The sequence below is a fragment of the Capra hircus genome, chromosome 1, assembly GCF_001704415.2.
Source record: "Capra hircus breed San Clemente chromosome 1, ASM170441v1, whole genome shotgun sequence".
Classification (NCBI taxonomy): Eukaryota; Metazoa; Chordata; class Mammalia; order Artiodactyla; family Bovidae; genus Capra; species Capra hircus.
This window is the reverse complement of record NC_030808.1, coordinates 17,205,399-17,222,798: the sequence shown is the minus strand read 5'-3', so window position 1 is coordinate 17,222,798 and position 17,400 is coordinate 17,205,399. Positions and strand designations below refer to the sequence as shown.

Below are 17,400 nucleotides of genomic sequence, written 5' to 3'. Positions count from 1 at the left end.
GAGAAGAAAATCTGGTTTCTTTTATTCACAGATACATCCAGAGGTCTTGAATAGGGCCTGGACTCAAAAAAATACTTCTTAAATAAAGGAGTGAATGAATACATGGAGTGGGAGTTTCAGTGATTTCTTAGAGAAATAGATCAAAAGCAGCCGCATTCTTGTTAAGAAATACTTCATGAACTGTAATTTGGGTGAACTGTATTTTGTTATCCTGGGCTTCATTTCTAAGGAACTAGGATTATTCAGATACATTTCTACTATAAAAAAGGTGTGCTCTTACTAGGTGTAATTTGCAATTGACATTAAATCAGCTAGTTAATTTTCAGGTTATTAAAACATGGATATTGATCTATGTAATATGTGCTGCTATACTTAGTTGCTCAGTCATGTCCAACTCTTTGCGACCCCATGGATTGTAGCCTGCCAGGCTCCTCTCTCATGGGGATCCTCCAGGCAAGAATACTGGAGTGGGTTGCCATGCCCTCTTCCAGGGAATCTTCCCAACCCAGGGATCAAATCCAGGTCTTCTGCACTGCAGGTCGATTGTTGACAGTCTGAGTCACCAGGGAATATTAAATTATAATGCACATGTGCTCAGGCTATTTTTATGTTATAAGCAATTTCACATAGTCAATCACTTATTAAAAAATGACTTATTGAGTCAAAAGTGTAGACATTCACTCATTAATTAAAAATAATTTTACATGTTATACTCTGGCATTGAAAATGCACTAGCATCTCAAAGATGAAAAAGACAAGGTTCTTGTTCCTGAAGAGAACATTGTGATGAAAAGAAACAGACAAGTAAGCAGATATAAGGTCATGTGATAGGAAAAATAAAAGAGGTGCTTTAAAGCTTAATGGAAAGGAATTTTAACTTGGAAGTTCCAGAAAGGCTTTGTAGAAATTATGATGTGTGATCCATGTCCTCAATACCTAGAACCATGTTTAGTTAAAAGAAGCATTTAATATGTGTTTTTTGAATTGAATTGAAATCTCAATAGTAAAACATATTATAGGATTGATTTTGTCTAAGAAAATCCTCTAAGAGCATGAATTTCTATTCTGTCCTCTTTGTAATTTTCTTTGATTTTTAAAAGGCTTCCCTGGTAGCTCAGCTGGTAAGATCAAAAGCAATGCACCTGCATTGCTTTTTTTAATTGAATCTACCTGCAATGCAGGAGACTCCAGTTTGACTCCTGGGTCTGGAAGATCTGCTGGAGAAGGGATAGGCTACCCACTCCCGTATTCTTGAGCTTCCCTGGAGGCTCAGCTGGTAAGGAATCCACCTGCAAAGCGGAGACCTGGGTTCTATCCTTGGGTTGGGAAGATCCCCTGGAGAAGGGAAAGGGTACCCAATCCAGTATTCTGGCCTGGAGAATTCCATGGACTCCATGGGGTTGCAAAGATTTGGACATGACTGAGCAACTTTCACTTTACTTTGTAAGATCCATATTACATCTGGATTTGTAGTTAGATCTACTTCTGCTTCATTGATAATACTAAAGCCTTTGACTGCATGGATCACAACAAACTGGAACATTCTTAAAGCAATGGGAATACCAGACCACCTACCTATCTCCTGAGAAACCTGTATGCAGGTCCAGAAGCAACAGACAGGACATGGAACAGATTGGTTCAAAATTGGGAAAGGAGTATGACAAGGCTGTATATTGTCACCTTGCTTATTTAACATATATGCAGAGTAAATCACTGAAATGATGGGCTGGATGAATCACAAGCTGAAATCAGACTCTTGGGAGAAATATTAATAACCTCAGGTAGGCAGAAAATATCATTCTAATGGCAAAAAGTGAAGAGGAACTAACAAACTTCTTGGTGAGGGTTAAAGAGGAAAGCGAAAAAGCTGTTTTAAAGCTCAACATTCAAAAAACTATTAATAAAATCATGGCATCCAGTTCCATCACTTCATGGCAAATGGCAGGAAAAAAAGTGGAAGCAGTGACAGATTTTATTGTCTTGGGCTTCAAAATCGTTGATGACAGTGATTACAGTCATGAAATTAAAAGACATTTTCTCCTTGGAAGGAAAGCTATGACAAAACGTGACAGCATATTAAAAAGTAGAGATATAACTTTGCCGAAAAAGTCCATCTAGTCAAAGCTATGGTTTTTTGCATCATGTATGGTTGTGAGAGCTGGATGATAAAGAAAGCTGAGCACCAAAAAACTGATGCTTTTAAATTTTGGTGATGGAGGACTCTTCAGAGTCTCTTGGACAGAAAGGAGATCAAACCAGTCAATCCTAAAGGAAATCAATCCTGAATATTCATTGTAAAGACTGATGCTGAAGTTGAAGTTCCGATACTTTGGCCACCTGATGTGAAGAGCTGACTCATTGGGAAAAGACTCTGATGCTGGGAAAAAATAAAGGCAAAAGGAGAAAGGGGTGACAGAGGATGAGATGGTTAGATAGCAACTCAGTGGACATGAATCTCAGCAAACTCTGGGAGACAGTGAAGGACAGGGAAGGCTGGTGTGCTGCAGTCCATGGGGTCGAAAGGAGTCAGACACAACTCCGCGACTGAACAACAATGACAAATATTATGAATACATGCATCCAAGGTATATATAGTTGGCCTTTTCACTAGAAGTTCCTTATTCCTTAATAATCCCCAATAATTTCTGGTTTTCTCAGTCAAATTTTATTATCTTAATGTTAATGTTTCCACCTGAAATCCAGTTCTAATATCTCACTTATGTGACAAATATATTTACAAAACATCACCTTTCCCTTCAGTTCAGTTCAGTTCAGTCGCTCAGTAGTGTCCTACTCTTTGCGACCCCATGGACTGCAGCAGACCAGGTCTCCCTGTCCATCACCAACCCCCAGAGTTTACCCAAACTCATGTCCATTGAGTCACTGATGCCATCCAACCATCTTATCCTCTAGGACCATGCTTTAGAATCAGATCTTCCATAGTTTTTCTCTTATGGTCTGAATGGTGGTCTCCCTCCTGCCCCCAATATGCTGAAACCATAAGCCCAAATGTGATGAGAGTAGAGATGGGTCCTTTGGAGGGTAACCACTTCATGAAGATGAGCACTCATGATGGAACAAGTGATCTTGTAAGAAGAGACAGGAGAGATCTCTCTCTATGTTCTCTCTCTCTGCTACATGAGGATATACTAAGAAGGCTGGTGTCTGTGAACCAAAAGGAGGGCTCTCATCAGAACCACACCATGCTGGCACCCTGACCTCAGACTTCCTGTCTTCAGATTGTGAAAAATATTGATTGTTTAAGAAATCAATCTCTAAAATTCAGTTATAGCAGCCTGAACAGTCTAAGAAGGCTTATCAGAAGTAAACCTGCCTCGTTATCTGTATTTCAAGATGGTATGATATTGATCTATTGAAAAGTCTTAAAAAGCTAATTTCAGCAAAGCTGCAAGGCACAAGGTCAATATCCAAAATCAACTGGATTTCTCTACACTAGCAGTGAACAATGAGAAAGTGAAATTAAGACATAGTAGACCAAAGTTCAGAAAAGTTAACTACCTCACACAAGTCCACTTAGTTAATAATAAAGTGGCAAATCTAGGGTGACAACCCGCCTCTTTGTCTCTAATGGCCTCTGTGTTCTTTTCAACATTTTGTGAATATATAAGGTAAAAAACACATTTCTTGAAATACTTTTACTTGCCTAATTGATACCATTTTCAGTTAAACTCATTCTATTAGTTCATGATCAAAAAAAATCTGCATTTAATACTGTTCAATTTGCATTTAAATTTGCATTTAATACTGCTCAATTTGAACTGTGGAACAAGACACTGCACTTTCTTCTTGGTTTCTGAATTAAATATGAATTATACCTGACTCATTGCCAAAAGTGTGGTCAAAAGTTGGTCCAGTAGACGGAGGAAAGGTGCTTCCCTGAGTCCTTTCCCACTCGTTGTCATCATTTAGATCCTGGATCCAGAAACAGAAGCCATCTTCAAAATTACAGTTGATTTTCTCATAATCTGTAAATTAAAAATTTGCTTAAAATTGAGTCAATGATATGACTAAGTATAATAGATTGAATTGAAAAAAATATATACTCATACCATTTATAATCAAGTGGCATGCACAGAATTATTTTTGAAAATTAATGCTGGCTGTTTAATTTGATGTAGTTAAAAAAAAAACAAAACAGCTTTTGTTGCCAACAGTGTTAATATGTTTCTTATGCCCCATTATGGCTTTAGCCAAGATAAGCCTTTTGTTCTTATCGTTCTTTAAATTTTATAGCTTACCTCTGTTGACTTACCTGCATAAACTTTGTCCCCATTTTTTCTCCCCCTATCTATTTACTAAATTTAATAATCTGGTCAAAATTGAATTGATGTGGAACATTCTCAGAATTAGTTTTATGCTAATTTTAAATCTTTGAATATTTGCAGTATAAAAGTTTAATTTAATTTTTCTATTGAATTATATATTTTTTTCAAATTGGTTATTTCTTTGTTTTGAAGGATGTGAGTGATTTTCTAAATTCTCATTTCTTTCCAAGTATCAAGTGGAGAAAGGTGTTCATAAGAGATACTCATTGAAGAACTTGCACAATGAAATAGATAATGATCCTTTTCTAAAATATTAGGTTCTGTTGCTTTTAAAATTCCATTATAGCATTAAAGCACCTGAAGATTCAAAGGCTAAGGAATAAACAGTACTTACTATTAAGCTCTTTGCTGTTAAATGTAGTGTATGTTACTTTGAAACCAATATAATCACTTTCGTCAGATTGTATAAGAAAAGTGGCAGTAACTTGATTGGAAAAAATCCTAATTATGCCAGGATTATTTGACCAGAGAGAAGCTACAAAAAAAAAAAAAAAAAAGAAAGAAAGAAAGAAAGAATGTTATATGTACATATGTATCTATTTACTTATCTATTGATGTGTTCATCATTCATCTATCCATTCATCATTCTATTGATCTATCAATTTTTTATCTGATCCTAAGGATAACTGAAAGCATTAGTCCTAAAATTAATTTATTTGAAATAAAATGTCCCTTGTTCTATTATAATAATGTTTCAAATTAGAAGTATATAAGTTAAAAAGTTAAACAAAAAATGACTTTAATACTATCAGTATTTCCCATGCTATACTAATAGGGGCTAATTGATGCTTTTGAACTGTGGTGTTGGAGAATATTCTTGAGAGTCCCTTGGACTGTAAGGAGATCCAACCAGTCTATCCTAAAGGAGATCAGTCCTGGGATTTCTTTGGAAGGAATGATGCTAAGGCTGAAACTCCAATACTTTGGCTACCTCATGTGAAGAGGACTCATTGGAAAAGACTCTGATGCTGGGAGGGATTGGGGGCAGGAGGAGAAGGGGACGACAGAGGATGAGATGGCTGGATGGCATCACTGACTTGATGGATTTGAGTTTGAATGAACTCCGGGAGATGGTGATGGACAGGGAGGCCTGGCGTGCTGTGATTCATTGGGTCGCAGAGTCGAACACGACTGAGCGGCTGAACTGAACTGAACTGAACTGAACTGAACTGAAATTTCATCAAAATAATAGAAATAAGGGTATCTGTTTCTCTCTTTATTTACATAACTGTAGGACCTCAAATGGCACCCCTCTCTAGTACTCTTGCCTGGAAAATCCCATGGACAGAGGAGCCTAGTACGCTGCAGCCCATGGGGTCGCTAAGAGTCGGACACGACTGAGTGACTTCACTTTCACTTTTCAACTTTCATGCGTTGGAGAAGGAAATGGCAACCCACTCCAGTGTTCTTGCCTGGAGAGTCCCAGTGACGGAGGAGCCTGGTGGGCTGCCGTCTATGGGGTCGCACAGAGTCGGACACGACTGAAGCAGCGTAGCAGGACCTCACAAAAATCCCAGGCAACTTAAGTATTGTTTCTACAGAATTCTATGTTGATCTTGTGTGCTGTGCTTAGCCGGTCAGTCGTGTCCAACTCTTTGCAACCCCATAGACTGTTGCCATGCTTCTCTGTCCATGGCATTCTACAGGCAAGAATACTGGAGGGGGTCGCCATGCCCTCCCCCAGGGGATCTTCCCAACTCAGGGATCGAATCCAGGTCTACCACATTGAAGGCAGATTCTTTACTAGGCACCAGGGAAGCCGATATTGATCTAGTCACTTTTCTGTCTTAATTCTAGCTACAAAAGGTATTATCTTTCAAAATCTTTGATTCTCACGAATTTATATAGTGCTTGAGAAATAAGTACTCATGTGATTTTTTTAAAAAGTATTGTTATATAATATTTTCTTTTTATAAAAATTTGCTTTTAGCACATACACTCTCAAAAGGGGTAATATTGCCTCTTAGATGGTAAAAATTATAAATGGTAAAATTTTTCAGGGGCAAAAGAAAAATTCTTAGTTTTTATAATTGCTAAAAAACTATAAATGGTAAAATTTTTATCAGAAGCAGAAGAAAAATTCTTAGATATTCATACAGTACAGGTATAGACAATATCTGAAATATTAAAATTTCATGGGTGAGCAGCAGGGGGAAAAAAACATCTAAAAAGTTTCTTGGTAGGAATAATAAAATAGGGTAGGAAATAGTAGCTTAAATTTTAGTGTAACAGTTTGAACTGGATATCAGATTCAAGTTTATGAAAGTTACTATGTTTGCAAGTTGAAGACAAAGCATCACTGTTACTTATTGAGTTCCAAAGAAAAATACTTTCAAAACTACTGAAAAATTCTGTGCTTATTGTGTAGAAATCAGTGAAAAATGTGATACATGCATGACAATTTCAGTAACATCTAATGGAAAGAAAGCCATGGATAAGCTTTCACTTATATTTTACTCTTTTTCCTGATAAAGCTGTATGTCATTCTTTCAGTATTCTCTCCTGAAGAATTCCATTGGTTATTTGGATTCCTTCTACTAGCATATGTAACTGTGTAGTCTAAATGGATGGGCTTCTCTGGTAGCTCAGATGGTAACTAATTTGCCTGCAATGCAGGAGACTGGGGTTCAATCCCATGGTAGGGAAGATCTTCCGGGGAAGAGAATGGCAACCCACTCCAGTATTCTTTTTTTTTTTTTTTTAAAGTTAATTGTCTTTAATTAACTTTAAAAAGTTTGTCTCACATACACAGATTTGTCCCACATACACACAAATAAAAGTTTGTCCCACATCTTCAACTAGCCAGAAAGGAACCTTTAAATATCTATTAATTTTTTTTCTATTTGCTCTTTTTGTAATATAAATTTATTTATTTTAATTGGAGGTTAATTACTTTACAATATTGTATTAGTTTTGCCATACATCAACATGAATCCGCCACAGGTATACACGTCACTCCAGTATTCTTGCCTGGATAATTCCATGGGCAGAGGAGCCTGCTGGTCTACAGTCGATGGGGTTGCAAAGAGCTAGACATGATTGAGCAGCTGACACACACACACACAATCCAACGGTTCCAACACTGAAACTTTTTGTAGTCCATAAATGTCTAGTTGTTTAAAGGATGTGAATATTTAAGAAATTTTGCTTCAAAGCTATCTGCCTATCTTTCTTGCTTTCTTTTCTACAGCAATAAAGTTTTTGGGGAAAATGACTTCTGGTAGGATCTGACTGTGGCTATTGGTTCAATAGGGACTTCCTCATGCCTCAGTAGTAAAGAATCTGCCTACCAATGCAGTAGATGAGGGTTTGATCCCTGGGTCAGGAAGATACCCTGAGCAGGAAGTGGCAGCCCACTCCAATATTCATGCCTCGGAAATCCAATGGACAGAGTAGCCTGGAAGGCTAATGTCCATGGGATCGCAAAGAGTTGGATATGATTGAATGACTAATACACACACACCACACTGTGATTATTTTTGTCATAGGACAAGTTAACAATTCAAGAGGAGCGTCAAGAAGATCCATTATGTTTATTACATATCTTCAGCTATACTATTTCCATTTTTGTGTGATTCAGTTTTAAAAACATGGTCTTAAACTACAACTTCCAATACTAAGAGTATGATAATAACAGTCCTTTGGTCTAACAGTCCTTTGGGAATGGAATAACAGCTAAGCATTCAGGATATAAAGAAAAGAGTAATAAGTACACACACAGAAAAAATGAATTTCTGAGGCTGGCAACTTGAAATTGCTTTCAGCATTCTTTAAAGGCTGTTTTTTTTTATGTCTTTCTTTGCAGATCCATAAATATATATATGTATTTTTGAATAAAATATAAACTGAATATTTATCATCTTCTACGATTTTCATTATAGGGGACTGGAATGTAAAAGTAGGAAGTCAAGAAACACCTGGAGTAACAGGCAAATTTGGCCTTGAGTACAGAATGAAGCAGGGCAAAGGTTAATAGAGTTTTGCTAAGAGAATGCACTGATCATAGCAAACACCCTCTTCCATAAAACAAGAGAAGACTCTACACATGGACATCATCAGATGGTCAACATCAAAATCAGATTGATTATATTCTTTGCAGCCAGAATGTAGAAGCTCTATACAGTCAGCAAAAACAAGATCAGGAGCTGACTCTGGCTCAGATCATGAACTCCTTATTACCAAACTCAGACTTAAACTGAAGAAAGTGGGGAAAACCACTAGACCATTCAAGTATGACCTAAATCAAATCCGTTATGATTATACAGTGGAAGTGGGAAATAGATTTAAGGGACTAGATCTGATAGATGGACTGCCTGATGAACTATGGACAGAGGTTCATGATATTGTACAGGAGACAGTGATCAAGACCATCCCCAAGAAAAAGAAATGCAAAAAAGCAAAATGGCTGTCTGAGGAGGTCTTACAAATAGCTGTGAAAAGAAGAGAAGTGAAAAGCAAAGGAGAAAAGGAAAGATATGCCCATTTGAATGCAGAGTTCAAAAGAATAGCAAGAAAAGATAAGAAAGCCTTCATCAGTGATCAGCTCAAAGAAATAGAGGAAAACAATGGGATGGGAAAGACTAGAAATCTCTTCAGGAAAAATAGAGATACCAAGGGAACATTTCATGCAAAGATGGGCTCAATAAAGGACAGGAATGGTATGGACCTAACAGAAGCATAAGATATTAAGAAGAGGTGGCAAGAATACACAGAAGAACTATACAAAAAATCTTCACGACCCAGATGATCACGATGGTATGATCCCTCACCTAGAGCCAGACATCCTGGAATGCAAAATCAAGTGGGCCTTAGGAAGTATCACTACGAATGAAGCTAGTGGAGGTGATGGAATTCCAGTGGCGCTATTTCAAATCCTGGAAGATGATGCTGTGAAAGTGCTGCACTCAATATGCCAGCAAATTTGGAAAACTCAGCAGTGGCCACAGGACCGGAAAATGTCAGTTTTCATTTCTAAAAGGCAATGCCAAAGAATGCTCAAATTACTGCCCCATTGCACTCATCTCACATGCTAATAAAGTAATGCTCAAAATTCTCTATCCCAGACTTCAACAATATGTGAACTGTGAGTTTCCAGATGTTCAAGCTGGTTTTAGAAAAGGCAGAGGAACCAGAGATCAAATTGTTAACATCCGCTGGATCATTGAAAAAACAAGAGAGTTGCAGAGAAAGAAAACCCCATCTATTTCTGCTTTATTGACTATGTCAAAGCCTTTGTGTGGATAACAACAAATGTGGAATATTCTGAAAGAGATGGGAATACCAGACCACCTGACCTGCCTCTTGAGAAACCTATTTGCAGTCAGGAAGCAACAGTTAGAACTGGACATGGAACAACAGACTGGTTCCAAATAGGAAAAGGAGTACTTCAAGGCTATATACTGTCACCCTGCTTATTTAACTTATATGCAGAGTAGCTCATGAAAAACCCTGGACTGGATGAAGCACAAGCTGGAGTCAAGATTGCCGGGAGAAATATGATAAACCTCAGATATGCAGATGACACCGCCTTTATGACAGAAAATGAAAATGAAATAAAGAGCCTCTTGATGAAAGTGGAAGAGGAGACTGAAAAAGTTGGCTTAAACCTGAACACTCAAAAAACAAAAATCATTGCATCTGGTCGCATCACTTCATGGCAAAAATGGGGAAACAGTGGAAACAGTGACAGACTTTATTTTCTGGGGCTCAAAATCACTGTAGATGGTGACTTCAATCATGAAATTAAAAGATGCTTTCTCCTTGGATGGAAAGTTATGACCAACCTAGACAGCATATTAAAAAGCAAAGGCATTACTTTGCCAACAAAGGTCCGTCTAGTCAAGGCTATGGTTTTTCTAGTGTTCATGTATGAATGTGAGAATTGGACTGTGAAGAAAGCTGAGCACCAAAGAATTGATGCTTTTGAACTGTGGTGTTGGAGAAGACTCTTGAGAGTCCCTTGGACTGCAAGGAGATCCAACCAGTCCATCGTAAAGGAGATCAGTCCTGAGTGTTCACTGGAAGGACTTATGTTGAAGCTGAAACTCCAATCCTTTGGCCACCTGATGCAAATGACTGACTCATTGCAAAAGACCCTGATGCTGGGAAAGATTTAAGGCAGGAGGAGAATGGGGAGACTGAGGATGAGGTAGTTGGATGGCATCACCAACTCAATGGACATGAGTTTTAATAAATTCTAGGGGTTGGTGATGGACAGGGAGGCCTGACATTGCTGTGGTTCATGGGGTTGCAAAGAGTTGGACATGACTGAACGACCTAACTGAACTAAACCATTTCAATACCCAGCACTGATAATAATTAACACTAATGAATTTAATATTGTTCCTTTATAACTACAACTTAAAGAAAACATTTTTGAACTATTCTGTTAATTTATTCTAATTTACCCTGATTCTCATACTTACTTGGAAATAAGTATTTCCAAATACTTCCTACTGCTCTCTATATCATCTGTCTTTATGAAATGCCCATCTTCCTCTGAAACCTTCCACAAGAGAACTTTTACATCATGACTTTATATAAAAATGACTGAAAAACTCCTTTAAAATTTGTTTATACTGACATATTCCTAATCAAGTATGCAATAGCTAATTTATGGTGCTGGAAACTTGTATTTTGTTATATTTCTTTACATAATCTGATTTTCATTGCTTTAATTAAAATATCTGTTTATTTCCATGTTATAAAGTTAATTATCTTTATTCTGAATTGTAATTTAATAAAAGTAAGTTTGTACGTATCTCTCACAGAAAGAAACTTACTAAAATATTTAGAAAATAGATAAAAGTATCAGCATATTTAAAAAACAAAATACCTTTAAAATTGTAATAAATATTATTCATCTCCATTGATTAACTACTATATACCATAATATATAAACCTGTTGATTTGTATTTAAATAAAAAATATAAAATTTTTACAATATATTAGGCATGTGCTAGAATCTAGAGGTAAGATAGTTTAATCTATCTTCAAACAAGGCATTATTTTAAAATTTAAAATGTAATTTTAATAACAATGCCATTTCTCATATTTTTTCAAGTTAAACTAATATATTTAATTTAAAAAACTTTGAAATGTCTTCATATTTCAAAAAGACCCTAAAAACTAAACAACTACCTATTTATTATAATTTAAATTAGTTTTCTTTTTTTTTCTATTTTCTATTTGGATATTTAGTTTTCTTATTGGATATTTATGATAATGACTTATGCATTATTCATATCACTAAATCTAATGACTCGAAGATTTTGTTATATATTTCTGATGATCTAAGCATGTGAAAATAAGTAAAAATAGCATTCAGGCAAATTGTAGCCTTAGAGAAGAGAGCATGAGGGTAATTTCACCTACCACTTTGGCCAGTTAACCTCTATGAATTTAGTTTTTATCATCTGTAAAATAAAGATTATAACAACACCTACGTAATATGGTTTACAGGAGCTTTTTTTCGAGTTAAGGTAATGATTACACTACTTTGAATATTTCAAGTGATCAAAGTATGCTAAATTTTATTATTAACATCACATTGGCCCTTGGAGAAATTTATATGAGCTGGGTTATTTATCCAGCTATGTAAATATTTATATTGACATAATTGGAATGAGCTTGATTTATCAACTACAGAAATAAGTAGATTATAAATGACTAGCCCATTTATTTAAGTCCAAATGTGACTTACCATGAGTTCATCTGTTTTATGTATACTCATTATTATATTTGTACTTGGAGCTTTTAAAGCACAATGAATTAACACACTGTGTTTGAAGTCAAGACTGTTTGGGTCTGATTTCTATCTCCAACACTAACTACCTTTGTGGACTTGTTGTCATTTAACTTCTTGGACATCACTTTCCTCTCTTGTAATGCATATTTTGCAGATTTATTAAAAATGTTAAATAAGATATCCACATAGAGCACTCAGTATGTTGAGTGCCATATTGAAAGCACCCAATAAAAAGTACATGTTATTATCATATGCTCAAATATTTCTCAGATCAATAAGTCAATCAAAGCATGTGTTAGATAAGACCTACTTTTCATTGCTCATAATTGAAATTCAAAAATCCAAAATTATATATATACATATACATACATATATATATATATATATATATATATATATATATATATATATATATATATATATATATATATACAGCTCAGCTATACTGGTGGCTCAGCGATAAGGAATCCACCTGCAGTGCAGGAGCTGCAGGAAACACAGATTCAACCCCTGAGCCAGGAAGATCTCCTGGAGAGGGGCATGGCAACCCACTCCAGCATTCTTGCCTGGAGAATTCCATGGACAGAGAAGCCTGGCAGGCTACAGTCCATAGGATCGCAAAGAGTCAGACACGACTGAAATGACTTGGCATTCATGAATATATGGAGCTATTATTTAAACTTTAATGAGAGATACCTCTTGTAACCTTATCTTAGCTCTGCACTTGATTATTTCTCAAAAGTGTGAGGAAAACTAGTTATTCCCTGGATTTCACTGCCACATTCATCCTTATTTTATTTCCTCCTTCATTCCTATTTTATTTTCGCTCCCATTTTTTTGGCTACCATGAATAGGTCTATGCATTTGGGGATCAGATGGTATAAAGTGTGTTAGCCACAAATATATTATTAGTGCTTTTTCCAGCTCCCACTGATGTCTATGTCCACAATGACAAATGGTTGCACAATACCATCCAAACCATTCACTTAAAGAGCTTACATCTTGACCTAGTCATTGTGTTATCCATTTTACTGGTAATAGTCCTGAAAGAGCCTGAGAAGCAGAGTGCATATTAAAAAGAGAAAAAAAAATCAAATGTTGAAGAAAAATAGTCATTTTTAGGGTTTGTTTGAATTTTGCTTAATGAGAAGTAACACAGGATAGAGTAAATTTCCACATGAAGAGGATCATGTGAAACAGTATCTCTTTTATTACTAAGAAGATTGATTACACAGAGCACTAAATTATTAATTTTTATAATGAAGATCAGTTTTTCCTTTTAGAGACAAAGTACAAATTCATATTCAGCTCAAAATCAATGAAAGCACAATCTACTCCATAAATTGTGTACATATTTTCATTTTGATAATGAACTGTATATTTGCTTTAGCTTACCTCTTAAAATCTTGCTTGAACCCATTCCTTCATAAATATTTAATACATCTGCATAATATGTATTAAAATAATCGAAGTTCAGTTGAATGGATAGTCCTTGGTTTACACTAAATTAAAAGCAAAAAAAAAAAAAGATTATTAAACATTTAACAATTGGCACAACTCAATGCATTCTCAAATTTTAATGTATTATTCCAAATGTAATAAAAATATATAACCTGTAATGGACACTCAACAAATATTTAAATGTAAAGAATGGTATTTGTAACACAATATTGTACTTCAGCTCTCTGGAACTCTTTTAATTTGCATGACTGAAACTCTATATCCACTGATCAGTAACTCCCCACTGTTTCCACTGCACTACTTTTTGTCTCTATCATTTTGAATGCTTTAGATACTTCATGTAAGTGAAATCATGCAAGATTTGTCCTCCTGTGATTGGTTTATTTCACTTAGTATAATGTCCTTAAGGTGCGACCATGTTATCACAGGTTTTTCTTCTGCTGTAAAGATAGGATTTCCCTCTTTTAATGACTGAATAATATTCCACTGTATATATAGTGAAACCATAGTTTCTTTATCCATTTTTCTGTCAATAAACATTTAGGCTAGTAATAAATGTTTTAGGCTGTGTAGGCTGTTTCTAATTTAGGCTGTTTCTACCTCTTGGCTATTGTGAATAATGCTATAATGAACATGGGAGAGTGTATCTTTTAGAGATCTTGATTTCAATTCTTTTGAATAAATACTCAAAGAAATCAGATTGCTAGATCATATAGTAGTTATACTTTTATGTCTTTAGGGAAATTTCATACTGCTTTCTATAGTGACATACTATTTTACACTCCAATTAACAGCACCCAAGTGTTCCAATTTTTCCACATCCTCACCAATATTTATAACGTTCTGATTTTTTTTGATAATGACCATTATTATTTTGATTTGTGTTTCCATGATGATTATTGATGTTTGCCATTCGTATGTCTTTTTTTTTTTTAAAGAAATATCTATTGAGACCTCTGCCCAATGTTTATTTAGTTTATTTTGCTATTGAGCTTTGAAGGAGTTCCTTATATATTTTGGATATTAACTCCTTATTAGAAAATGGTTTGCAAATATTTTCATGCATTCCTTAGGTTGCCTTTTCATGCTGTTTCCTTTACTGTCTGGAAGGTTTTTAATGAGATATACTGCCATTTGTTGATTTTTGCTTTTGTTGCCTGTGCTTTTGTTTACATATTCAGGAAATCATTGTGAAGACCAAAGCTATGAAGTTTTCCTTCCATATTTTCCTCTATGAGATTTATAATTTCAGATCTTATGTTTAAACCTTTACTTAATTTTGAGTTGATTTTGTGTATGGTGTAAGATAAAGGCAAATTTTGTTCTCTATTAGAATATCTAGTTTTACCAACACCATTTGTTGAAGAGAAAGCTATTTCCCCATCTTGTGGTTTTTCCATCCTTGTTAAAGATGATTTGATCATATATATGTGGGCTATTTCTGCCCTCTCTGTTCTTCTTCATTGGTCTATATGTCTATTTTTATGCTGGAACTATACTTACTGGAGAAGGAAATGGCAACCCACTCCAGTGTCCTTGCTTGGAGAATCCCAGGGATGGGGGAGCCTGGTGGGCTGCCATCTATGGGGTCATACAGAGTTGGACACAACTGAAGTAACTTAGCAGCAACATACTTACTGATTACCATAGCTTTGTAATATAGTTTGAAATCAAGACATGTGAGGCTTTGTTCTCTTTCTCAAAATTGTTTTAGCTATTTTGGGTCCTTTGTGATTCAATGTGAATTTTAAGATTCTTTTTTCCAAATTTTTTAAAAGTCATTGGGACTTTCATAGGGATTGTGATAAACTTACAGATCATTTTCAGTAGTAGAGACATTATATTATGTTACTATATTTTAACAGCATTATCTTCCAATTCATAAATGTGAGATGCTTTTCCATTTGTCTTTAAATTACATCAGTCATGTTTAATTATTTTCACTGTTTAAAACTTCTACCTCAGGGAATTCAGAAGATGCTGGAGGAATAGGAAGGGGAGACCACTTTCTCCCCGACAAATTCATCAAAAGAACATTTCAACGCTGAGTAAATTCTACAAAACAACTTCTGAATGGTGGCAGAGGACATCAGGCACCCAGCAAAGCAGATCATTGTCTTCAAAAACAGGTAGGAAAAATATAAAAGACTAAAAAGAGACAAAGGAGGTAGGGAGGGAGCTCCAACCTGGGAAGGGAGTCCCACCAGGAAGGGAGTCTTAAAAAGAGAGAAGTTTCCGAACACCAGGAAACACTCTCGCTCCTGAGTCTGTGGTGAGCCTTGGAAGCACAGAGGGCAACATAACAGGGAAGAAAAATAAATAAATAATTAAAACCAACAGATTACGAGCCCAATGGTAACTCCCCCAGCAGAGAAGCAGCACAGACGCCTGCATCCACCACTAGCAAGTGGGGGCTAGGCAGGGAGGCACGGGCTGCAGTGCTTTCTAAGAATTGGACCGGAATGCCCCGAATGTAACCAGAGCGGCTAACTTGGGCTAGCATACCAGACTGGGATGGCTACCACGCAAAAAGCTCTAACATAAGACACCAGGAGGACCGCGCACAGAACAAAGGACAGAACAAAAATAGCCGGCTGCAGACCATCCCCTGTGCTGACAGGCAGCCAGAGCTGTAAAGGGGTGGAAGAGGGCAACTGGAGCCCCAGAGAGACTTTACCTACCAAACTGCAAGCAGGCTTCTTTGCTAAGACTTCTTGGGGTTCTGGACAGTCACCATCTGCCTGACAAGGGGTGCCTGCAGTACACCCAGAAAACTGAGCATCAGGGAAAGGCGATAAGTCGCAGCGACTGCGCTCACCAAACACCTGAGCTACTCGGTCCTGGGAAGGGCACAAAACGCAGGCCCAACTGAATCTGCACCTCTAAGGGCTACCTGAGAGCCGAGCCTGAGTGGCTTAGACCTGGGAGGGGCATGCAGCCCAGGGCCAGCCTCAGACGGTTCCTGGCGGAGCAACATAGAGCCTGAGCGGTGTGCGCTGTGTGCAGGGGCATGCCCAGCGTGGCTGAGACACTGCAAGCACACGCCAGTGTTGTTTGTTTGCAGGATCCTTCCCTTACTGGCTTGACCACTCTCTCTTCCCTTGGACTCTCCTTTTTCTCTACCAGATTGTCTCTGTCTCCTCCCTCCCCCGTCTCTTCTCTACCCAACTCTGTGAATCTCTGTGTGTTCCAGATGATGGAGAACACTTAGGGAACTGGTTACTGGCTGGATCTGTCTCTCTCCTTTTCATTTCTCTCTTTTATCCTCCTGGTCACCTCTGTCTACTTCCTCCTTCTCCTCTTCCCTGTATAACTCCAAGAATATCTCTGAGCAGTCCAGACTGGGGAGCGCACATAAGGAAGTGATTACTGGCTAGCTTGCTCTCTCCTCTTTTGATCCCACCTCATCTCATTCCAGTCGCCTTTAACTACCCCCTCCCTCTTCTCTTCTCCATGTAACTCAGTGAACCTCTCTGGGTGTCTTTCAATGTGGAGAAACTTTTCATCTTTAACCTAGATGTTTTATCATTGGTGCTGTATAGATGGAGAAGTCTTGAGGCTGCTGTAAAAATAAAACTGAAAACCAGAAGCAGGAGGCTTCAGTTCAAATCCTGAAAACATCAGAGAACTCCTGAGTCCAGGGAACATTAATTGATAGGAGCTCATCAAATGCCTCCATACCTACACTGAAACCAAGCACCACCCAAGGGCCAACAAGTTCCAGAGCAAGACATACCATGCAAATTCTCCAGCAACACAGGAACACACCCCTGAGCTTCAATATACAGGCAGCTCAAGTTACCCCAAAACCATAGATGTCTCATAACTCATTACTGGACACTTCCT

General features: G+C 37.0%; 1 protein-coding gene across 1 annotated transcript in view; it reads right to left on the bottom strand.

Annotated features, from left to right (window-relative positions):
* The window catches only part of TMPRSS15 (transmembrane protease, serine 15), a 153,631-nt gene that overhangs the window by 82,581 nt on the left and 53,650 nt on the right, over positions 1-17,400 (bottom strand). Inside the window, exons 8-10 of the mRNA XM_018051693.1 lie at positions 13,489-13,595; positions 4,681-4,821; positions 3,837-3,986 (exon numbers count right to left, since the gene is read on the bottom strand). Of these exons, the coding sequence (XP_017907182.1) occupies positions 3,837-3,986; positions 4,681-4,821; positions 13,489-13,595 (398 nt within the window). The remainder of the gene's footprint in view (positions 1-3,836; positions 3,987-4,680; positions 4,822-13,488; positions 13,596-17,400) is intronic.